Here is a 24,142-nt window from a genome sequence, read left to right as displayed (position 1 = left end):
AAATCGATGCAAAAGCAAAAAGGATGAAGGAAAAAAAACATGACCTAGTTTGCATGTCATACATAAAACACTGAAAGCATCTTTTGTGCCCCACAGGTTTCACCACCGTGTCTAAATAAAGAGGAAGCCTACCTCTCAGATGATACTGCGAGTTCCCAATTTTGATCCTGAGGAATAAAATCCATTGTGGAGGAAGAAAAAAAGATTTAATCCTCCAAGAAGTCAGAGTGAGAGAAGATTTCTCTGTGCTTATTCCAAAGTAGTAATCCAGATTTAGCATGACATAGCTCCGGGAGCAAAATGGAGACTGCCAGAGTAAAGGCAAAGAGCAAGCAGTGGGCATCACAGAGGCTGATTGTCCACCTTGAGGGCGCAGCAGGGGGAGGCAGGGGGGGGAGGAAGTGGGGGCAGGGGGAGTGGGGGCAGGGGGGGGGGGTCTTCACGAAAGAACACGGGTTTGTATTTGAGAGAGGAATGTCGACCTCTTTGCATTTAAATCATTATGACAGCATGTAAAAATGTTCAGAAAGATGGAGGAAACTGACACTGATCACAGATAGATCGACAAGGGCTGTAACTCGTAATTATTTTGATCGATTAATCTGAGCAAACACCGGTGTGCCGTGAGAGATGTTCAGCTGTATTGTTCCACATTAAATACCAAGCTCATTGTAAACGGCGTCAACATATCCTGGTCGAAATAGCTCACTCGTTAGTGGCATGGGCTCTCGCTCAAGAAGACCCTGGTTCGAGCCCAGGTGTGAGCATAAGACCAAATATGTTTTTAAAATTGGAAACTTTGCTGCATATGCAAACATATACAAGTATTTATATGTGAACACGTAATTTACACATAAATACTTGCATTTGATGGCATATTAAAAATTCTAAAAGCACATTCAGGTATATGCTCACACCTGGGCTCAAACTAAGTTCTTTCAGAGTGAGAGCAAACACGTTGAAATGCTAGAGATTGACACCTGTGACCTTTGACCATGATATTTCCCTAATAAAGTGGCCTGTTATTAGGTACACTTGAAAATGGCGGTGTACCTAATGGAGTGTCCGTGTAATTCCCTCGTTAAGTGCAGGTGCGTGAAAACTTTTAGCTCCTTTTGACCAAAAAAGAAGCTAAAAGTTTTCTCGCAGGTGCGCTTAACGAGGGTCAGTTGGAAAACATGTTGGAACGCGGCCCTGAGGACTAGAGCTTGACACGTGACCTTTGACCATGATATTTCCCTAATAAAGTGGCCTGTTATTAGGTGCACTTGAAAATGGCGGTGTACCTAATGGAGTGTCCGTGTAATTCCCTCGTTAACTGCAGGTGCGTGAAAACTTTTAGCTCCTTTTGACCAAGAAAGAAGCTAAAAGTTTTCCCGCAGGTGCGCTTAACGAGGGTCACTTGGAAAACATGTTGGAACGCAGCCCTGAGGACTAGAGCTTGACACGTGACCTTTGACCATGATATTTCCCTAATAAAGTGGCCTGTTATTAGGTACACTTGAAAATGGCGGTGTACCTAATGGAGCGTCCGTGTGATTCCCTCGTTAAGTGCAGGTGCGTGAAAACTTTTAGCTCCTTTTGACCAAAAAAGAAGCTAAAAGTTTTCCCGCAGGTGCGCTTAACGAGGGTCACTTGGAGAACATATTGGAACGCGGCCCCTAGAGGACTGGAGGTCGACACCCGCCCTCACCCCCACTTTCTGATTGGCTGGTTGATCTGTGACATCACTCGGCCACTCCATTAGGTACGCCGCCATTTTTAGGTGTACCTAATAACAGGCCACTTCCTGATTGGCTGTCTGATCTGTGACGTCACTTGGACACTCCATTAGGTACACCGCCATTTTCAGGTGTACCTAATAACAGGCCACCTCCTGATTGGCTGTTGGATCTGTGACGTCACTTGGACACTCCATTAGGTACACCGCCATTTTCAAGTGTACGTAATAACAGGCCACTTCCTGATTGGCTGGCTGATCTGTGACGTCACTCGGACAGCGTTGCCGCTATGCCAGCCGACACACGTTATGCCAACATTGATGTTTTAATTATGGATTGTAGTTGATGGTGTTATTATACCGAATGTGTTTGTGTTTGAATAAAAGGTTGGAAAACATAAATATTGTCATATAAAGCAGTAAACCAAATGTCTGATTTTATGTTTTAATTGGCGAGTATTAAAACAAGGAATAAAACACCAGACAAGTTTTGACATAAATGTTTATTAAAATAACAATCATAAAAGTAAATTACAAACCAGCAATCCAATGTGAAATTGGATAACAATATTTAGGCGTATATATGCATACACATTATTTAAAAGCTACTGCAAGTGTTATAAAATCAAGATGACCCAAAGAGAAGCATAATCTCCCCGTTGTTGCATAACGGCGCATCCCTTCATGCACTATCGTTAGCCGTTAGCTTGGAGAAAACGCGCATAAAAGAAGCGGTGTTTCAGTGAGTGGTTCTTTCTGTCCTTGGCAAATCGTCAAACGACATTCTGGCTTACATAGTTCACGCCAGGAGACGCAACACATTCATTAACTGATCCGTTGATGCACGGGAAGGAAGGAATGCAGTTTACACACACAACCGTCCCGTTGGCGAACGGGAAATGCAATCAGCAACTCGTTGGTGAACAGGAAGTGACGTCATTTTCTTCTTCGTTTCGATTTACGGCGCGGTGGCACCAGCTTCAATGCGCATTACCGACACCTACTGGTTGAAGTCATATGAACTGAAAAAAGAACGAATCACTTTAGGAGCCCAAATGGCTTGGATATTTCACCAACGTAAAATCCACCTCGACTGTGATAGCCACTCAGCCGTTGTCAGAACAACAGAGCGTCTTTAAAAGTGACTTTATTCTTAATCTCGCAATATTTTATAGAGCTAGTCTAAAACAGTAAACAAAGCCATATTGATTCTTTTGGATTTTGATCACAATCACTTTCAATAGTTTATTCCTTACACTGTCTGAAACCTTTTTTCAAAAACTGTCACTTTCATTTACAAAAGAAATGCAATTTAAAGAATATTTAGTATTTATTTTTATTCAATTATTCGACTCTCCATACATATATAGGAATAGAACTTTACGTCTTTTGTTGTAATATAACTGATTTTAATATAGAAGCTGGTGTAACACTTAACAGATGTTTGTTGGTGGTGTGCCTTGAGATTTTCTCCAATGAAAAGGTGTGCCGTGAATGAAAAAAGGTTGGGAAACACTGATCTACACCACGGCACTTCTGAATCCAATGTTTATTTAGAGTCAAACAAATTGAATAAAAGCTTTAAGAAACCATTTTCACCATCACCAAAAACATCCTATCTCCCGCTAAAAACATAAAACTGGAAAAAGTCAGATGAATAAAATACAACAATTAGGGCTTCGGGAGTTGCTACTCATGAGGAAAGCGAGAAGTAGAACAGTCAAAAAAAGGCAGCCACAGTCTACACTTGGTTATTTGTAAAGAAGGATCAGATTGTTACAAAGCACAACACAGACTAATTAAGATGCACACAAGAAATATTTGGAGATTGTGCCTCCTCTAAATGAATTCACCTTTCAGTGTCCCGTCTCACATAAGCGCACCAAAAACCATTCCGACGAGCAAATCGATCCGAATAATCTTTTATTTGGTCAAGTCTGATGACGGTTTGATCAATTAAAGAACAGTTTGATTCTCTTTTCCTCTCTCATTTCAGTCTTCGGAAGAATCCCAGAGGAACCTTCATTCTTTTCATTCTGGCCGACTGGCCATCAATAATCACATACCCATTGAGGAAGAGTTTCAAGAGAACAAGGGGGGGGGGGGCGGCTACGCAAACGAGCCATTGATGAGATTAGGGGCCGCCCCAGTGAAGTCCTGGCCGCAGCGTGACGGCGGTGTGCTTCGAGGGGGGGGTAAACGGCTCACTTCCTGCTTCACTCTGAACTCAGGCGGAGTTTGACAAGCTCAACAGGACGCAGTGATGTTTGGGGTACAACTTGATAGTGGGCTGCAAAGGTGAGGGGAGGGATGGTATCTCTCAGGTGAGAGAATGAGGAGGCGTTTGCCCTCCTTCCCGTCCCTTCCCCTCCCCTCCATCCGGCGCGGCTTTGCCTTCAGGCCCCAGAAAAGGAGGTGGGGGCGGCAGACCCACTAAGCGTTGCGTTGGCCCGATCGCCCATGTTTGCAGAGTGTGGTGGCAGCGGTGCTCCGGGGTGGCTAGCCCGGTATGGGTGCCCAGGAGGTTGGGAGGGCGGGCTAAGCTTTCGCTTTCCATTTCCTCCTCACAGTGTGGCCTGGTGCTGCTGTTCCGACACCCGAGACCCGCTGGACTGTAGTGGATCTTCAAGCCTTCACTGGACCAAAGACGTGAATGACGCTGGTGCCGTGTTCACACCCAGGCGGTCCAGCCCTCGTACAGCTGGGCTAGGTTGTCCATGTTTGTGGCGTCCTTGATTACAAAGTCCACCTGGAGGCAAACAGTTGGTTTCATTTAGGGTTCTTCTGATGTCAAAACTTGTATACATTTTTTTTTTTAACCTATATCATTTCCACCAGTACCACCTCCCACAAACCTTTTCAATTCAGACAGGACAAATAATTTAAGCAGTGTAATTTGGAGCTGCAGTATATTATGAATGATAGCAAAATGTGGTACACGGGCTCCCTCTGGTGGTACAAAGATATAAAACAGTCACATTCCAGCTACAGTGAAGAGAATGAATAGTCTCATTAACAGTCTGATTGCAAGGAAGCATTTTTAAGCCTAACCTGTTCAGTGACACTCATCCTTCGGTTCGGATCGATGTCTCTGCCTTCCAGCTTGGCTTTCACTCTTTTCCACACACTGACAGCATACGAGTTCCTCTCCTGAACAGCTGCAAGCAAAGGAGGAAGAAGGTTAACTGGTGGAAGAGCTTCATCATAACACCTCAGTCAAAAGTACTGCCATCTAATGGTGTGTCTTATGGTGCCCTCAGGTGGCCAAGACGGACATACAAGAAAGTGAAGTGTGACAATCATTATTATTTTTTAATTGAATTCATGATGAAATAAATGTTTTGTCTGGTGAGTGCAGAGCAGTTGTACCTTTTCCTGTTTTGGGATCTCGCGCAGCCCTTTTGGGGCTGGGGTTGAGGCCTTTACTGGTCACTAGTGTGCTGGGCGGGGTGTCCGTGGGGGTTCCCAGGTTACGTGGCAGGGCCTTCCGTGCATTCTGGGACATGGATTCTGTCTGGGTCTTCAACCCACTGCATCGAACAGCTTAAGCACAAAACAAGTTCTGCTTTTAGTATACAATACAATGACACCTCCATGTTGCTGCAGCAAAGTGCTTGACGGAGCGGAGCGCTCTCTGAATATATTCAAATGAATCAAACAATCAACTGGAAAAAACTGCCGATGGTGTGAATTCCTGAAAGTCATACCGGCTGCAAAGCTCGTCTGTGTTGCTGACACGGGGCTGGCACATTCATTTTCTCGATCTGTCACCAGTGGGGAGGCAAAGCCAACCAGGCCGTTGTACACGCTGTCAAGAAGCAAGCAGAGGATTAACACCTAGTCATGGATAGCAGCAGATTCTTGCACGCAACGCTGGTGCTACCTCTGACTCTGGGACTGGAGCTCCTTCACAGTGGCGGGGATCTCTTCCAGCAATTCGAGTTGCTCCTGATTCCGTGGTTGCCCACTGGCCTGAATGACGGTGAATAACACCACCTGGATGTTGTCCTGCCACGCCTTGTACTCCATCAAAAAATTACGCACGCTGCCCTCGTATGCCACCTCTTCGCCGTCGGCCAACGCTGCCTCCTCATCCTGTAGACGGACGAGCCAGGCAGATATTTGTGCTTGACAACAAAAGAATAGTTACAAGCCACAAGTTCAAATGAACAGATGGTACCTTAGCCATGGCCCTGAGGAGGTGCTTGACATCCGCCAGTTGGCGGTTGTGGTTCGACAAAATGGTTTTAATGGAGTCGATGAGGAGTTGCTGTGTTTCAGCGCAGGACTCCAGCTGCTGTTCCCGCTCCTCCTGCGTTCTTTGCTCCGTATTAAGCTCCTCTTCCAGATGCCTCTGGGCGCAACTAAGCCAATCAGGGCTGCCGATAGGTAGGTCCAGCACTGGACTCTGTAGTGAAGATAAAAACAAACAAAAAAAAGATGAATATTGTGTCGCGGACATTTCCGAATAAAGAACGGGCAGGCTGATCAGCTCTACAAAAGGGCCCATTAAATGCAATAAAGTTAAGTCTTCTCCATGAACCTACCAGTCTCTGCAACAGTTCAAGCTCCAGTGTGGACACTGTACTACTAAACTGGGCAGCAAAAGAGCAGGTCTGCTGGCAGCGCTTCAACAGCTCAAACAAAGCGGCGTCCATGTTGAGCGCCTCAGCCGATCGGGTGCGAAGGCCTTCAAAGTTCAGGATGGTGGAACACAAGAAGGTGACCTACGAAGCAAGAAATATTCAAAATGAGCACTAGCACTGGTTAAGGATACAAAAACAAGCCCAGTAAGCTGGGGCACCTGGCTTGCACGCTGGTTTTCTCTGGCTACTGTGGCACGTCTCTCCCTGATGGTCATCTCAAAGTCCTGAAGGACGGGGGCCAGTGTTGGGTTTGCACCGCCAGCCCATTTAAGGCGCTGCTCAATGCTAGCCTCCAGTGCTGAAAGCTTCTCCTGAATTGCAACGATGGCTCCTTCCTCCTGACTCAGCTTATACAGCTTCTTCTTCATGTTGCTGAGGATGATGGCACGAGGGGGAATGTTGACACTGAGTGTTTGATTATTGGGACCCAGGATGTCCTCATGTTGCCACTGGAGAGGAAACACGTACGAAGAAATAACATTTGATTATTTGATAAGTTGGTGATTTTTCCATCTCGACATTTCAGCAAGTGCTACTTGAAAGCACATATTACGGTCCTTAGGTACTTGAATCATGAATTTGTGGAGTACCTGAAACATGGCAACATGTAGCTGAATCCTCTGCAGGCTGGCCTTTGCAGCTTCCAGGTTGCCATCCAACCTTCGCAACAGATCCAACTTCTTCCAGGCTGTGTCATAAGAGGCGGCCAGCAACGTGGCTCTGTTCAGCAGCGGTTGGGAGACGCGACCTGACGCCAGGTTCTGCTCGGCCGCCTTCTTACAAAGTTCGTCCAAGGACACCTTCCGAAATAAAAAGTCAAAATGTAGACAACTCTCGAATTATGCGTGCTCAAATTTTCTACCTTGCTTTCGGCACCAAAATCTTTAGCCTCGACCTGGGCAATGACATCCAGTCCAAGAGCAGACATGGTGCTGCAGAGGGCCAAGCCAAGAGCTTGGCTGGGCAGACCCATGAGCATCTGCCAGACAAATTCAGCTGTAAAGGCTTTGATGGGTCGGGTCATTTGTTCCTCGTTGATTATTGCCCCAGTCGAACCAGTAGCATTAGGCTGCCGGAACAATGGTTTTCCTAAACTAACTGGTCCATTGGAGGTCAAGAGCTCATCAGGAGGCGGTCCTTAATATGCAGATTAAAAGGGAAGGGAAGAAAAAAGAAGGATGATCTGTCAGTGGCTGGATATTCATGATTTACTCATTTGTGTGCAAATCTTTGACGCATTTAGAAAATCCCACCAGATAGAGTCTGCGCAAAGCAGGAGCACATTCGGAAGAAATCTCTGATGGTTTGTAGTCTCTTAAGAAAGAAAACCTCTTCCATCAGTTCCCGCTGAGCGAGGCTGTCAAAGAAGTTGAGTTGTGCGGCGCGTGCTTCCCGCAGAACATCCACCTTCCTCCACGCCGACGGCACTTCCAGTGAACTCAGCTGAGGGTAAGCAGCAGATAAAACAGGGAATGAATGCTTTTAATACAGAAATTGAAAACAAGCAATAGATTGTAATCATCATTATAGACAATAATCACAAAAGTCGAAAAAAAAAAAAGGCAGTTATGCAACTTTGAATACTGACACTAACCTTTTCAGTGAGCTGTCCAAAGGCAGTTTCTAACTGAGTGAACATTCCATCAAAGGCCACAAGGAGCATTTGACCAGCAGACATCTTTGGTGAGTCCTGCCCAGTGGCGTCCATGCAGCGTGGCTGGATAAGCTCAGAGTACTGGGCACGCAACATCCTGTGTGTGAACACAAACATTATTTGCAAGATAGTCCCCATCGCTGCGTGGAATGAACAAGCAATGTTCACCTCGTGATGTCCAGACACTGATTGCGTCCATCGTGGTCCAGCCCCGAGGTAGCCAACAGGCTGTCAACCAAACCTTGCAAGCCGAGACCATCGGAGCTCTGCTCGACTAGCTGCTCCAATTCCGCCAACATGGACTCCAGTGTGGGCTCCCCTTTAACCATACAACGCAGAGCCTCGGGAAAGATAATCTGACGGAAGTTGGTGTTCAGTTCCTGCAGTCATAAAAGGGAAGTCATGATTGAGACGCTGATCTGCTTTTTTTTTTTTTGTGTGTGTGCAACGTCAATAACAGCATTACCTGCAAGCAGGTATACACGGAATTGGCCAGATAAATGGTTTGAATGGTGGCGGAAGGTGACGGGAGCTCCAGATCATTTGGCAGGAGCGGGCAGCGCTGCAAAAGCGTGGCCAAGGCGCTGACGTTTCCGATCATGCTGCAGAGCTCCTCTAAGAACCACGCTCCGTCCCGGGACATGAGGTCGACCAGCTGCTCTCCTGCACTGGCTGCTGCACTCTCCATCACCAGATTGCGCCTGAATAATGACATTTTCAATCATGCCTCCATTTTGTATTAACTTGGATGTTTGAAATGATTTGCATTAGCCGTTTGAACCTGCAGAGTGAGCAGAGAGCAGAGGTGATGATGCCAGCTAGGCTGAGCGAGCCCGACTCTCCATTTTCCCTCAGGAAGACCCCGATGCAGTGCTCAATTTCCTTCAGTTGCTCCTCGCATGCGGCTGCGGTCGTGCCTTCGGCTTTCAGTCGCTCAGCTTGATGCACGACGCGCTCGTTGGTGTCGGCCACTTGTCGCTGCAGAGCCAACTCCACGTTGGAGATGAACTGGCAGGAAGCCGCGTTGGACTGAGGGGTAAACAGCACTTCGTATCTGTGCGGGAAAAGACACATCGGAGGTCGGTCAATCGAGGTTTGTAACGTCAAGATTTTTGCGGTGGAGTAGAGCTTACTGTCTGTAGATGTGCTGGCAGTGCTCAACTGTCATGACTCTCAGCAATTCCTCCAACCAGGCCTTCCACTGGTGTGTTCGATGGCGCAGCACGTTGGTTCGTGGGTAGAGCAAAGCGACTGTCGCGTAGCTATGCAGCTGCTCCAAGCAAATACGAAGGGCCCCACGGCGCTGCTGGAGCAAGGAGCTCAACTCGGCCTCCAGGCCCTCGCACTGATTGATCAGATGGGCTTGGCCTGCATTCTTCAAGAAGGTTGTAGCTGGCACATAGCTGGGAGGACCTGGGAAGCATCGTCATTAAAAAAAAATATTCATATCTGATAATAAATCTTAAAAAACAATAAATAACAATAAATGATGATCCTAACCTAGATCTATGGGGGTACTGATGTCCTGCAGCAGAGCAGCCAGCTGAGTTGTCTCCAGGTTAGAAAATGCCGCCTGGTACTGGGAAATCCACTGGTCCAGGTCAGCCAGCTTACTTTGAATGGCCTCTTGCACAGTCCTCTGTCGTGATTGGAGCTGGGTGTGTTCAGAATACCTGTAAAAGGAGAGGAGGTGCAATTGTGTCATCAATATTCACAATCGAAATGATGTAAAAAAACAACAACATCATACCTTTGCGCCAGAGTGACAATTCGATGCTCCGGATGGTTCTCTGCTCCTTCCAAGAAGGCCACCTCCTCTTGCAACTTAGCCTGTAGTTTTTCTCCCTGGCAGAGCAGATCCTGGAGAACCAAATACTCCTCCACAGCTTCTTCCACTTGCGGCAGGACGGCCAGCATTTCGTCACGATTCTTAAACCAGTTGACCTTTGCAAAAAAAGCACAGAATCAAAGCAAGAATTGAGTTTTTGGGGGAGGTGGAACAATTGCATATCTGATGATGTCCGAGGAACCAATCTGACAATCCTCACCTTAATCTCAGCCACTCTGGAGGAGTACAGCGAGCGTGTGATTTCTCTCTCCATCTCCCTCTTACTCTGTTTGCTGTCAGCTTGTTGGCCCCCTCCTCCATACACTGCACCTGCAAAGCCCACCTCCCCCCCAGCAGTCCAATCCACCAGGGGATCATAGACGAAGGCCTCCAACAGCGTCAGGAGGGTCTCTCTTCCTCGGCGCATCATTTGTATAACCTAAAAGAGCCAACGGTAATCAGAAGCGGCTGATTGGCAATGTGCTGCTATGTGCTTACCTGTTCACAAGAGAGCCTAAAGATTCCCTCCACCCCAGTAACTCCTAATGCACTCTCAATATTGTGCGTCATCCTGAAAGGCACCTTCTCTGGGACTCTTAGACTCTTTCCTAAAGGATGGGAAGCAATTACATTAGTCTCCAATTGGACCAATATGCAAAACTTCATCTAAAAAAAAGTCCTTACCTTTTTCAAAACACACATTGTAATCAATGTGTACAACTTCTCCAGTAGTCATGTCAATGAGCACATTGTCGAGGTGTCTGTCACCAAGGCCAATAATGTATCCCACCATTGACATGACGGCAGTGGATCTAGCGTAAGACTATAAAATGGAAAATGAAAGTAATTAATCTCAAGCAAAGTGTTACGTTGCCATGAAATCAAGTTACCTGAGTGACCCTCCACCATTCACTGGGTGTGGTACATGAACACCACAACTCCTTGGCCAGTAAATTGGAAGGCGTCGCCTCCATCAATTCTTTCAGCACCTCCTTCATGACACTGAGGGGCCAATCTCGCCGCGTGACGTCCAGACTGAGCCCGACTGCTTTCAGGGCAGGACCAATGTGACTGTAATAGAGCTCACTTGGCCGTGGGACGAGAGGCACCGGCTGCTGCTGGAATGAGTCTTGAGCCTGCGTCAGGGGGAAAAAAAAAGATTTCAATCAATTATGAAGGTGGGAATTGTTTTGGCAAAATATAGTCGGTTACCTTCTGAGCTTGCTGCACAGCCTCCCTCTGCTGCCAGCGCTTGTACAGGCCAAAGAGGGGCGTGGCTCCATCAACCCACTGGATGAGTCCCGATCGTGTCCCAAGGGGTGTGACGGAATAATGGCGCGCATGGAAGCGTGGCTGCTCCTGTTGGTTGATCTTGGTGAACATGGTGTTTACGATGGATAAGAACTGCATGATGCGCTCGTCCAAATGTAAATCCTCCAGACCTTGAGAGATGGGACGAGATGTTACCAACGAACATTTGACGCCATCAGTCGGTCTTTACCTTTGAAAAGGTATGGGTAGTTGTGACCGTCAGAGCCTCGGAAGAAGAGTTTCTTTGGCTTGGTCTTGGTTGGAAGGATGGTTATGGATTTGCCGATGCTCTGAATGGTGACGGTGTCTGACGCTGACACTTCGCCTGGCAGGGCCATCTCCGTTGCAGTCATGGATGCCAGATGTGGACTGATCTCGTCCAACTGAAGAAGATAGCTCGCTCGCTTCTGAGCACGCTGCTGCAGGCTTAGCATGATCTGACAAAGATTGCAAATGAACGACAATGAATTCTCTTGGGTGACTAGTTATGTTGGGGAAAAGGGTATTACGCAATTACATGATACAGATTCAAAATATCCAAAACATACCTGTTTAAACGGGAGCCAGCTACTGGCGGGGTTGGCGGGGTTGTGAGGGTTCCTCAGCCGCTCGAGAGCAGAATTGATAGCATCGCCATACGTTTGCTGGAACCAGGTTTCGTGTGGCGTTTCTGCTGGGGCTGACGTGATGCTACAGACATGTTCCAGTGCAAAAACCACCGGCCGCATCAAAGCAGAGTGCTTCTCGCGCATGATTGCAATCTTCTCATCCCTGAAGCACAATGGAGGGGGGGGGGGAACATAAATCAGTCTTGCCGTCATTTTGGAACAATGTATCAATGGCGGTGTGGGTGTAAAGAAGCTAAACGGCTCACCTTCGGAGTGTGTTATTATTCTGAACTCTCTTCACCTCGTCCTCGAGCTGTTGGATTCTACGCAGGACATGGATGTGCTGCTGCTGCAACACCCCCAGCCACAATTCATCCCAGAGTAATGTCACCCTGCGTAGCTCGCTGACCAACTGCTGGACCTGAAGCACCATGGTTGGGTTTGCCAAGGACAGTTTCTCCACTATCTTGCTGTAACAATCCTGCATCATGGCTTGGTCTTGACTGGAGCAGAATGTTGCCAGTTCTTCTTGATTTTCCCCTTTGTCACCACCCTCTGGCTGCTCCTCTTCCTCCTCTCCTTGGATGCTGCCCAAAAATGTGGGCAGAGCCGATGGCAGTTTGCTCCCTGCAAGCAGATTTGCTGTTTTTATAAAGACGATCGTAGTCATGCAACGCTTGATGAGCAATACTGAAAAAACATTAAGGCCTGCCTGAATTCTGAGCCTCGCCTCCAAGGGAGAGCGAGCCAACAATGGCGGGGTAAAGGATGAGATGCGGGGAGTCCTGGGCCACTCGGCACAGCAAGCTACATATACTTTGTCGTATGTATGCTTCTGGATGATTGAGACGTGAAAAGAGCTGTGGCGTGATACCTGAGAAAGAAATCAACAAAAAAAACTTCTAGACTGAACATTAAATGGATTGAGTTGGACATACCCCTCCATGGTGCAGTTGGGGTGGAGGCTAAACCCAGCTCAAGCCCCTCTCTCAGTTCCCCAGCGTGTTTGACCAACAGACGGAGGAGACGAAGGGTTGCCATGACGATCATGTCGTCGTTACTCTGTTTGCTGTTATGACAGGACAGCAGGAGTTTGGGGTCGTCCTCATCAATGGGGAGCTGAAACAACAGAAGCAAAGAAATCACATCTGTAGGCAGTTGGCTATGGTGGCTTGTCAATGATTGCTTATTTTCCTTCTAACTGGTGTGCAGAAGATGTCTCCAAATCTTACCTGGCCAGCATTGAGCTTCAAGAAGGTGAAATAGGCCTGGCAAGAGATCCGGTAGAGGCCAAATATTCGGTCCACCACGCGTCTCCAAACCCGAATTAAACCATCTGCAACAGGTTGGCCTGCATCTGCCAGCCAAGGGCACGATGCGGTTAGCTGTCGCCATATCACATCCACCATGTCGTCCTCGTCATCTTCCTGCTGGAGCGCCATATCTTCGTCCTAGAGCACGGAATTCAAACAATAGTAGTTAATGGGGTCAAGTCATGATGATTAAAAAAAAAGTTCCACCTTACCTGAATGCCAGTTGGTCGACACATGGCTTGACCAAGAATGCTAAAAATGGTTTCCTTGTCTTCTTCGCTCGTGGTCTTCGGTAAGAGCTCCTCAATATCCTTCTTTTCTCCAGAGAGAAGAGGCAATCCCTCACCTTGGCTAGAGGGAAATACATTCGTTGACAGCGAGATATTAATTTACGGATATGGTCTGATCATTCATAGTGTCACATATTTTCTTGGGTCCACTAACCTGGCATTGTCGACGACCTTCCGACCCCAGCGGTACGCCCAGCTGGCCAGTGCTGCCCAGGACTTTGCCACCTCAGGTGCTAAGCTGGTGGAGAGCTGGTAGAGTTGGCCAAGCACAAAGTCGGGCTCCCCGACGCCAACGCTCACTACGCAAAAATCTGGAGTTATTCAAAAGACCTGCTTCTTGTACACAACTATACAGTACTCAAAATGACCTGAGGTCTCAGTAGTGATGTGAGGAATACTCTGTTCCACGAGAGGAAGCTCCAGCAGAGCAGAAATGTTCTGACACAAAGGTGACATGTTGCTCATAGCGTTTGATGAATTGATCGCCCCTGACATCTTAACAACCTGGAGCAAAAGAGCAAAGCATGGTCATGTGATCAAATAAGTAAAGCTTGCACAGTGGCAGCAATTTTCACACAAAAATATATCATACTACCAACTAAGGAGCATTCAAATCAAGTGTACCTGCTTAAGCTGGGGTATCATGTCTTTCCAGTCGGCCAACAACCACTTGCAGAGTGTGAGTAGCGAGCGACAGGCAGCACCTTCGTTCTTGCCCACGTAACAATATGACAAAGCGGCCCTGCTCAGCATTTCCATGGCTGTGATGGACTGGCCTGTGAAATTGATGACTTTTATTTTTATGATGAAATAGCTTTTAAATGATCTTTTTTTTTTTTAAACAGACGAGCAATTTGTGAATTGTCCCACAAGCCTTTACTGTGCATGATCGTGTCCATGTTCTCATCGCTATAATTTGCTTTTGTTGACAGATTTGTGTCCTCACCTGAAGTCCTCACTACTTTGGCCTTTTCGATCTGCAGCTCCGGCCCCCACTTTTCTCCCAGCGTGCCTTCCACGGTGAGGCGCCGGAAGGCCTTGATCAGTTCGTCCCCCTGCTCATCATCTTGGGTTCCGTCGCAACACTGGCTGAGCAAGCGGGATGCCAAAGCAACGTTGCCTTTTTTGCGAGCAAACTTGACCGTCGTCAAACAAAGCTCCGTGAGGTGGGCGTCTGTGGTAGGGGAAGAACCTGGAAGAGGAGGGAAAAAGACATTTTAGGTTGACCTCGTTTGCATGTGCAAATGAACAATGGGTGGTTTTCGTTACAAATGCTGACCTCTGAGTTTGTTGAGGAGTTGTCTCTGGAACATGGTGTATCTGAGGGCTTGAAGGAAAGGCTGGACATCCTGTTGTTTACACGAATTCAATGCCTCACTATTCAAAGGAACCACCGAGTCCTACAGAGAGCACAACGGCGCACACGCAAATGAATCGACACCATTTCATCTGAAGACATCCAGCAAAAAATGTTAGCAAAGGTGAAATGTACCCACCTCTTGTCCTGAAAGTGTGTTTTCTAGAGTGGCAGTGCAGTGAAGCTGCAAAGTGGGAAGGGTGGGCAAGGCATCAGAGAGGGTCAAGGTTGACAGTCGAAGAGGACCCAGGCAGATCCTTCCAGTTTGTTTCAAGCAGCGCACCAATGTACTAGAAAAATACAAGAATCATTTATGGATCAAGTCAAAAAATTAGTAAAAAAACAACAAAAAACAGTTGTGCTCATTTTGCCCAGTGTCTTTTTGCTAAATGCTCACTCTTGATTGGATGGCACTCTTTGCTCTGGTGGCTGACTGGCTTTTGATAGGGCACTAACAGCAGTGCGGAGGAGCTGTACTTCAATGGCTCTCTGAAGTTCTGTTGGGTCAGGACTCATTGAGGGTAGAAGCCTCTTCAGGTCTACACCAGACACAGAAACACACAAGCTTGAACAGAACGCTTAAGAATCAAATCTGATGTGCAGTTAGTTAACAAATGCTGCTTTGTCGTTCCCTAAGTTAAAAAAAAATTTTTAGGCGCAAACTTGCCCATCTTGTCCTTGCTACTGGAGATGGAGCTGAAGTCTTCTCCAGGAAGAAGTTCCAGTTGAGCACCACATTCAGTCAAATCTCCGTCCTCAAAGCGGCTTAGGGCCTGAATGTAGTTGAAATCAGCCCTCAGGTTGATGTTGACTAGATTGGTGGAGTTCTGTTTGAGGGAATGAACGGTGGCCTGCCATTCCTTGACCGAGGGCCAATCGCAAAGTGCCACGTAGCACTGACATGCTTTGTTAGCCATGAGGTTGACCACCTCGGGGGAGCAATCGTTGGACTTCAGCAGCACCGTTTTTCGGCTGTCGCCTTTTCAAAGAAAACACAGGGTAAAAAAAACCCAGTCACAATTAAATGGACTCAAACTGACTTGATCAAAATTCATATTTGGTAATTACCATTGCTGGTATGTTTGGGGCTGTTGGTATTACTGGAGAGTTTGAGCAGATAACAGTCAGAGCTTTTGATGCTGCAGTCCATCCCTGAAACTGCAGACAGCTGATCTTGATAGTCTAGCGCTGCTTTCTCAAACCTAAACACAGACGCACGTGAGAAAACACAATGCCCAGACATCATCTTGCTTTTCAATTCGGCAAAATAGTCATTTCCCAAATAAAAAATAAAATCCTGAACAACTTTAGCGTGCTTACCGTCCCTCCGCTTGTAAAGCAACCGAGGACAACCAGCTGAGACTCTTGCCGGTGTTGGAAAAACTCCAGGCAGCGAGTCCTTGGATAGCATCGGGACAGCGCAGCTCACAAAGCGCTTCTGCCAATAATGTGAGAGGAATTTCCAATTCTGGACCCTGAAGCAAACAAAACAGAAACAAGGTTGACTCCGCCTCTGATCAAGTCAATACACTCACAGCCAATCGAGTCATCAAGCTGAAACTTATCCCGATCACACAATCAATCACCTGACCCTACTGACTGACAATATCCTCATCCAAACCTGGGTGCTGCTGTTCTTAATCTCCGCTAGAAGGTCAAAGCCGTGCCGTATGGTGACTGCTGGTTGACCAGACAGGAGACCGACTCTCATGAGTGAAAGGCGGATCCTTGTCAGCCAGTCTTGGCATGTCTGACGGTTGGTGTAAAAAAATGTCCGGATACCCTGGTGTAAGATGTTTCACATGAGTCAAACAAATGTAATGTTGTGTTCAACATTTCAACTGGACATTTTAAACAAGCAGTGTAGAGAGAGACTTAGTCTACCTTTGGTGGGGCGGTGAGAGCATTAGCACAGCCTTCATATGCGTTGTACATGAGCTTCTCCAGGTTCTCAAGATACTGAAGCAGCAAAGTGATCCGAAGCTGATTGGAATGGTGACCCTCGCCGTCGCTTCCAGCGCCGGCCCATGCCCCAACATCCTGCTCGGGGTTCAAGCTGTGGGCAGCCAGGCTGCGGATCATACCTGAAATATGCACCATACAGAGGGAAATACAAATTTGAATTGGAGTCACAATAAAAGACGTGTACATTTCAAATGCTGGATGTCATTTGACTCAATTTATGATCAAACACAAATAAGAGCTTCGGTATTACCTTCAATGGTCTGGAAGGTGTCTTGAGCTCGCCCGAGTGGCGTCCGGAGTTTGGACAGGACGGTGAACTGTGCGGCTTCCCACACCGCCCACTGCCACAGCACCACTTCGGTTTTTAACAGAGCCCTGGGCACGACGCCGGGTCGCGTGCCATCGCCGCCACCTCTGCCGTCACGTTTCTCCAGGCGCTGGCAGCTATAATAAAGCCGTTCCAGCCACGGATCCTTGCTGTGGACAAGAACGACAAACAAAGCCTTAGTATATCTTTCATTCAAATATTTTGGGCGCGTTGGTTTCAAAAAATGACATACCCTCCACGGTGCAGGACTCCATATAAGATAAAGCTGATGAGGTCGCTGAAGTCCTGGGGGTGCAAGGTGCTGCTCGGTGCTCGGCTCATGTGGTGGCGGATGGCCAAAGAGATGCCAGTCATCTCTGGATGACTGTGGGTGCTAATCAACAAAATAAACATCAAGCCAATGAGTACAGGATATTGATTACAGCAGAATTACAGCTTGAAACAGAGTTGGAAAGGAGTCCGTTTTACCTTAAAGAAACATCCAGGGGTATCGTCCGCAGCAATTTGCCAAAGGCCTGCCTCACCCTCACCGCGGAGTGGACAAGCTGTACTCGGCACACATCCACACACCTAAAACACACAACATGGTCTTGAGTCAGCACGATAAGCGGCTCGGACATCGTGCAACAGATCCTCGGATTTTCTACGGTTAAGCAGTCGGACAAGGAGGCGCATTTGACCTTTGCAGAAGCTCCACAGATAAAGATGAGGAGAGGATGAGTAGGCTGTTGCAGGTCTGAAGGCAAATATTGTGATCTTCGTTCAGGGCTGTTGAGTAAAACAGCACAGGGAAATAGGAGCGCTTTTATTACTTGGCAACAATCTGTGAAGATAAAAGAAGAATTGTGAACATGCTGAGTTTACCGTTGGACATCAGGCCACGACAAAACTTGTTGAAGGAAGGCAAGGAGAATAGTGGGCTGTAAGTGTCCGACTTCTTCATCAACAGTGAGATCTCTTGAGCCCATGTCAGCAGCAGCCTCCTGATAAATCAAACCGCCAAGTTATTACAAAGTTTATGTTGATATAAAACCCGCTCGTTTCCTACGGTAGTGTTAAGAACGCTGGCATAAGAAAAAAAAAAAAAAAAAAGACGAAACCTGGCTTCAGGGTAGAGATGTTCCTTCATCAGCAGCCCTCCCAGAAGGTTGAGCAAAGTGCTGAAATGTTTCTTGGTGGCTGTGGTGACAGTACTGATGACAGCCCCGTCAAATAGGGACGGAGAAGAAGAAGACAAGCTGGAGGAAATGAAATGATCATGTCTGATGGAGGGAGGTGCAGAGAAGAAACGACAGCAGTTAGAAAGTCCAGAAGTAGACGCAGGCTCGTGATGTCACTCATTTCAATGCTTTGTCATTCTCAAGTTGGTCAAATGGGTTGATGTGGCAAAATTTGATAGATTACCTGGTGCAATGGGAATAGAGGGTGTAAAGCACAGCATACTGGACAGCAGGATAGTAGACTGCTAACTCAGAGTGCACCAGCATCAGCGTGTGACTCAGCAGGGCAAAGACAGTAGGAGACAAAGCCCACATCTAAATGGGTCACCCAAAAAAAAAAAAAAAAAATTTACATATACTGGTACCAGAAATTATTTGAGACGAGCATTATTGTGTTTCGTACCCCGATGAGTGAGTTCTTGGTGTTCCCAATGGTGGTGAGAGTACTTAAATTGAAAATGATGATAAACTGCGCCTTCTCCGGGTTGAGGGTGACTGAAGCGAAAGCTGGGTGGTGGATGCCAAGGCAGGGGCTATCGGGTGGCTGGAGCCCACTGGGGAGCTCCAGGGTAGCCAAAATACTGGACAGGGAACATGCCATCTCTCCCAATACCAATTTGTAAGCTGCCTCCAGTGTTGGGATATTTTTCAGACTCAGGAGCGCCTGGTACACGCCATGTACAGCTGACACCACCTGTGGAGTGCATGTACATCGATCCAAAGAGTTAGAGATCTTTCTTAATTTAAAAAATATAGAAAAAATAGCTAAATTTAAAAAAAAAAAAAAAAATACTACAATAATGCTTAATCAAAGGAAAGCAAGACGTAATCATTGCTTTTTCTGCATACACTTTAAAACTTGATTCCCTGGTCACAAACCTCTTTCTCTCGATGGAAGCGCAATTCTAGCAGCTGTGAGTCCGGTGCCAACAATTTTTCCACGAAGGAGGCAGGCAGCTTTGTGTTGATCTGCTCCACAATCTAATTCATACGTGAAGAGTTAGTGCTCATATTTTCATGTGTGTACAATCCTGTTGTGCAGCTTTTTTTTTTCCTTTTGTTTGAACTGATATAATGCTGGCTGTTAAAAAATGTGATGTCATTTGCATACTTTGGATCAAAAGAATCAAATATGCATTTGTATTGAATTATTCAGCTCAGTAACTCGAGAAAATGCACTCGTGAAAGATGGCCGTACCAGAGTGAGAAGGCTGAGTACTGCCAGGTTGTAGTCGGCACCACAAGCACGGCAGCAGTCCAACTGGTCCAATCCGTAGGCTAAGACGGTCTCCATTAGTTGTCCGCAGGGCTCCATACTGGCCAACAGCACACCCACACACTCGTTCCCTGCAGTTAGAACTGCCTCAGAGAACTGGACCTGCTTGGCTGTGGTCACGCACGCCAGAACCCGGTTGAGGATCTGAAAAATTTCAACAACGGAATGTCGAGTTATGTATATTGACATAATGCATGGCAAGGATTCCCCACCATGTGACACAATCATATTTTCAACCTCCCAGTTGTCTTGGGAGGCTAAATGAATAATTCAACACATCATGTGTGCTGCTCTCACATCAGTGACATAGACTTCAGTAATAGGTGGTCCTCTGATGGGGTTGAAAAGTTCTCCGATGCTGCGAACGACTGTACTGAACACCCTCAAAAGAGCTGCCAGCTTTGGTAGAGACACAGCAGGAGGCGGGATGTCTTCATCCACCACCTCCCCTGACGCCACGTGGCTCAGATCCTAAAAAGAAAACCAAGTCAGTCTGTTTGCTTGATGAAAACATTTGGAAAAATCCACACACTTCACCTCGGCATATGCTTCCATGTCCTCCAAGAACTGTCCCAGCAGAGTGGTGGAAAAAGTCAAATCTGCCACCCAGAATTGTTCGAGACTCTGAAGCCAGGCTTTAAGTGTAAAAGGGGAAAAAAACAACAACATTTTTTTTTTTTTATTGTGTTGGAGTAAAAAAAGTTGCATGAAAAGATTTGTCACTGACCTGACACCTGCTGAGTGAGTGAGTGCTTCTGAGTGTGGTCAATGTGCCAGCCCACCAAGATATCCACTGTGTCCTATTGAAAATAACAACCACCACCGAGGATGCAAAGTTGGAGACAAGAGTCACAATGTTAGCGGAATGGTCATGATTTTCACGTTAAAAATGATGATCATCAATCTCAGGCGTATGCCAAAAAAAAACAAAAACATCTCTCACCCTGAAATTGGTGCTGAAGACGTGTGGGTAACAGCGAGCCACCTGAAGAATACACCTCACACTTTGGCAAAGCAGCTCTGGAGTGTCCACATTCTCCAAGATGGACTGAAGATTGCTCATCACCAGCTAGAAAACACAAAATAGGACAGTCGCTTTTGAAAATCTATAATGCTAATTGGGAAACGATGATTAAAAGTTCCGGTAAAGCGCAATTTGAGATATGTGCATCTGGTTACCTGCATGACTTGAGTGAAGGTCTTTCTTTCGCCCGCGGCCTCCAAAGCCCGCTGTGTCGCTAACAGGTACAAGAGCTTCACCTCGTCACGAGTGCTTGAAGTAAACTTGAGGAAGAGCCACTTGAAGATTCGCTCCGCCTCGTAGCTGAGCACAGTGCAGAGCAGACCCAAACAGGCTGCTGCATCCTGACGCAACTCCCAGAGCAGCTTACTACTACAACCGTCAACATCACATGGAAGCATGTATGTTAGGAGCGGGCTTCACAATTATTTGTTAAAAAAAAAAATAATAATAAGCTCTTACCTTTCATTCAAAATATCATTCAAGGTGCTGAGGATGGTGTCCAACTGTTTGACCAAGTTCTGCAACAAACACACATTTACCCGGTTAACATGTCCAAATTTCTTCTCGTTTTAGGCTAACTAGGACCATCACTGACCACTTTATTCTCGCTGTGACCGATGAATTCCTTCAACTGCTTAAGGGTGGTCAACCTTCGATCACGATCGTCCTCCCTTGAGACTCGGCGCAGGAGGTTGGCCAACCGAGACTCGTCTGAGTGAGCCATCCCTCTGTCTGCAAGGCGGGTGGAAGAAAAGTGTTCTACTCTTTTGACCAAAGTAGAGCAGCCTTCATGAGCTTAAATCAAGATATCATCTAATCGTGGACACCTCACCCTGCGATTTCCTCATGTCCTTTGAAGCTAAAGCACGGTTTCCATGCTGAAAAGAGTTTAAATCCGCCGTCAAGTCATTTGGCCTCAACTCTTGCCCCAGCGACTTCCAACCAAAAGTAGTATCACAGACACCTTGACCAGCTTCATATCCACCTGTGAGTCATCAAATATGCTCCATTAAAATGTAAATGCGGTTTGACTTTGCTCAATGGCAAATCTCTAACTCAGAGTTTCTATTCCTTAGAAACAAAAGTGAAAGAATGAGTTGATTGGCCCACCCTCTTCATGGAGTGCATCTGCAGCGGCATAGGCATCGCTGGGCACCACTGGCTGCTCAGCCAAGCTGGAGGGCAATGTGTCGGAAAACGCTGCTGAACCGAACTCTCTGGACCTCACGCCGTCCTCGATGAATGACACACTCTCAACTCTGGAGAATAGGACAAATGCACACCCAAAAAAAAAAAGTGACACACAAGCAAACAGATCAAATTGGATGCTCTTCCTTTTTAATAATATAACATTGCAACAAGTGGAATACAATGGACCATGACTTGCATAATACATAAAAAAATATATATTATTGATGATCAGCTAAGAGTTTAGAATCCTAAAAATTATAAATAATAATGAATATATTTTTAATGCAATGCATTTGGGGTGTACATACATTGGGTGCAAGTGTAAGAGGAAATTAATGCTGTTATAGATGGACAAGTTTGCAGAAGTTCCAACATAAATGTTCGGAAATAGCACCGTGAGAATGCTATCTAGTGGTGCCCTCACTTAGAATTTCTGTTCCCACATGGTCATAGTTCAACATGCAGTGGGGAGATCTCGTGCTCACAAACCGGACATTGACATTATCGTGGATTTAAATTAAATATTAAACTGAAAACTGGAGCGAGGAAACGAAAGTAGACTGCACATTTTCGCGACCATGTCAACCTGCAGCATGCTACGGCCTTCCAAATTAAACCTCGTTGAATCCATGGGTGATTTCAGGCCCACCAGGCAGGATTATTCGTGGAAAAAAAATCAGACGAGACAATCTATTGTGAATATGCTTTTAAAAAATCCACAAACGCGTAGAATGTCAATCAATACACACCGCAGTCGCAGAATCTGGAGCGCCAGCAGCAAACAAAGGCATTTCTGTCAGAATTCGGAGCACGTTAGCGCGCGCTTTGCGATCCGATGAGCATGCACAACTGTCATCAATTCGCAAGTTTTGATCCCATTTCAAATGATTGTTTGAAGGGGCTCCCATGCTAACGTTAGCGTCATAAGTCAAACCTTTCCTGGATGTAAGGGCTCGCACAGCGCCTAAAACTACACAAGTGACGGGCTAGTAACCACGTAATGTTTAACAAGGCCAACACTAGGCCACGTTGAGGTGTTTAATTTTGAGGCTAGGAGACTAAAAAAGAGTCGATTTCCATGCGGTGACTACTTGACGAGGAAGCCGAGCACAGGCCCTAAAAAACACAGCGTTTTATTTTCATCAGTCTTCCCCGAAACAGAGCACCAACCTGGGCTGCCAGTCATTCCGGTGTGGTTGCAGTTTGTGGGCACCGCTGAGCCGAGACCTCGAGGCTTTCCGGCTCATTACCTTCTGGGGAGCTGCATGGCCCGCTTGCAGCGGTAACGTTAAACGATTACCTCAGGCTTATGTTAGACTTTCTGATTATGTCAAGTATCGCAAATCGGTGGTAACTCGTTGATACAGTTAGCTTGAGGTTGTGTTTGGTTAGCCTTCTTCGTGCTGAAAGAAGCAGCCCAACCACACATATATTTTGGTAGCGCCTTCTATCGGCTGGTTACCGCAACTTCAGTGTCGAAATTTAATTTAGGGGCAATTTTACAGCACCTTCTCAAATTCTTCTTTTATATATAGTTTTGTCATTTTTATGTTTAAGATCATCAGATAAATGTAATTATCAGACAAAGACAACCAAAGTAAACACTCCAAAGCCATTCAGAAGTTGACTTTCTGGTGTGTTTTCGATTGTTTTTCTGTTGCAGAATCCAGTGCGTTTCAATTTGAAGCCATAAATTGATGCCCAAACATTCTCCCACCGGATTTTATTGTAAAGAGCAGAATACGTGGCTCCATTAATGTGACGGCGACATCTGGAGGCAATACTGTAATTTACACAATGACCGCCAGAGGGAACCCAACTGCATCAAATATGCAGGTATCTTCAAAATTGTTCATACTGCAGGTAAAATATTGGAAACAATGGCTTAGTTGTTTAGGCTCTGGTGCATCACTGACAATTTGGAAATAATAATAATAATAATGACAAAAGTAATAAAAATAATCATCATAAGAAGAAGAAGGAGGAGGAGGAGGATAATGATGATGACATACATATATATTTTCTTTTTTGCATGGAAACTACTGAAAATTTTACAAACAATTATCACCTCCTGAATCATAATAAACGCCACTAGTTTATATAGTTATTGACAATAAAGCAGATTTTAACTTCGATATCAGTAAACCTAACTGATTTTCCAAATGAAATTCAGTGGGCTATGTCTTTACTCTTATTATAATTAAAAGAAAATGACTTTTATGGTTTAAATTGTTAATATTAGAAATCATAAACATATTTGGGAATGGGGGGAATGTACAAGGCGCACAAGTTTGGGAATTTTTGCAATTTGCGTAGGTCACTAACCCCCATGAATAGTCAGACTTCACTGTGCTATGCAATTCTCATAGAACAAACAATATCTTCATTATGTATTCTGAAGTTCATTCATC

At 46.1% G+C, this 24,142-nt stretch overlaps 1 protein-coding gene across 1 annotated transcript; it reads right to left on the bottom strand.

The window, feature by feature from the left end:
• Positions 1-3,250: 3,250 nt before the first annotated feature.
• Positions 3,251-23,142, bottom strand: smg1 (SMG1 nonsense mediated mRNA decay associated PI3K related kinase). The gene is made up of 62 exons (XM_088357939.1): positions 22,902-23,142; positions 21,651-21,799; positions 21,373-21,525; positions 21,136-21,272; positions 21,000-21,058; positions 20,696-20,909; positions 20,460-20,585; positions 20,244-20,316; positions 20,054-20,151; positions 19,814-19,987; positions 19,439-19,660; positions 19,120-19,221; positions 18,644-18,934; positions 18,425-18,555; positions 18,121-18,282; positions 17,885-18,003; positions 17,701-17,788; positions 17,489-17,590; positions 17,253-17,393; positions 16,943-17,169; positions 16,612-16,811; positions 16,349-16,510; positions 16,048-16,202; positions 15,796-15,929; positions 15,395-15,706; positions 15,125-15,266; positions 14,867-15,017; positions 14,650-14,770; positions 14,317-14,562; positions 13,995-14,146; positions 13,739-13,874; positions 13,525-13,669; positions 13,293-13,431; positions 13,000-13,218; positions 12,706-12,886; positions 12,480-12,641; positions 12,034-12,394; positions 11,708-11,930; positions 11,350-11,596; positions 11,061-11,290; positions 10,739-10,984; positions 10,533-10,671; positions 10,347-10,456; positions 10,069-10,287; positions 9,771-9,964; positions 9,521-9,693; positions 9,154-9,433; positions 8,802-9,074; positions 8,487-8,721; positions 8,189-8,400; positions 7,961-8,117; positions 7,620-7,809; positions 7,229-7,503; positions 6,957-7,166; positions 6,525-6,815; positions 6,268-6,447; positions 5,901-6,128; positions 5,604-5,815; positions 5,428-5,528; positions 5,090-5,263; positions 4,772-4,878; positions 3,251-4,469 (listed from the first exon to the last, which is right to left on the bottom strand). The coding sequence occupies exons 1-62, from the start codon at positions 22,976-22,978 to the stop codon at positions 4,392-4,394; spliced, it is 10,947 nt and encodes a 3,648-aa protein (XP_088214065.1). The 5' UTR covers positions 22,979-23,142; the 3' UTR covers positions 3,251-4,391.
• Positions 23,143-24,142: the final 1,000 nt, after the last annotated feature.

This window comes from Syngnathus floridae, chromosome 17 (assembly GCF_059516105.1).
Source record: "Syngnathus floridae isolate MCC-2025c chromosome 17, RoL_Sflo_1.0, whole genome shotgun sequence".
Lineage (NCBI taxonomy): Eukaryota > Metazoa > Chordata > Actinopteri > Syngnathiformes > Syngnathidae > Syngnathus > Syngnathus floridae.
This window is presented reverse-complemented; position numbering and strand designations above follow the sequence as displayed.

What these genes read in the sequence shown, in the direction of transcription:
- smg1 (XM_088357939.1), bottom strand. Translation starts at nt 22,978, where the DNA reads ATGAGCCGGAAAGCCTCGAGGTCTCGGCTCAGCGGTGCCCACAAACTG. An exon ending in GTCACAGCGAGAATAAAGTG is followed by an intron (nt 21,059 to 21,135) that starts GTCAGTGATGGT and finishes TGTTTGTTGCAG; the next exon opens with AACTTGGTCAAACAGTTGGA. An exon ending in CAGTAGCAAGGACAAGATGG is followed by an intron (nt 15,267 to 15,394) that starts GCAAGTTTGCGC and finishes TGTCTGGTGTAG; the next exon opens with ACCTGAAGAGGCTTCTACCC.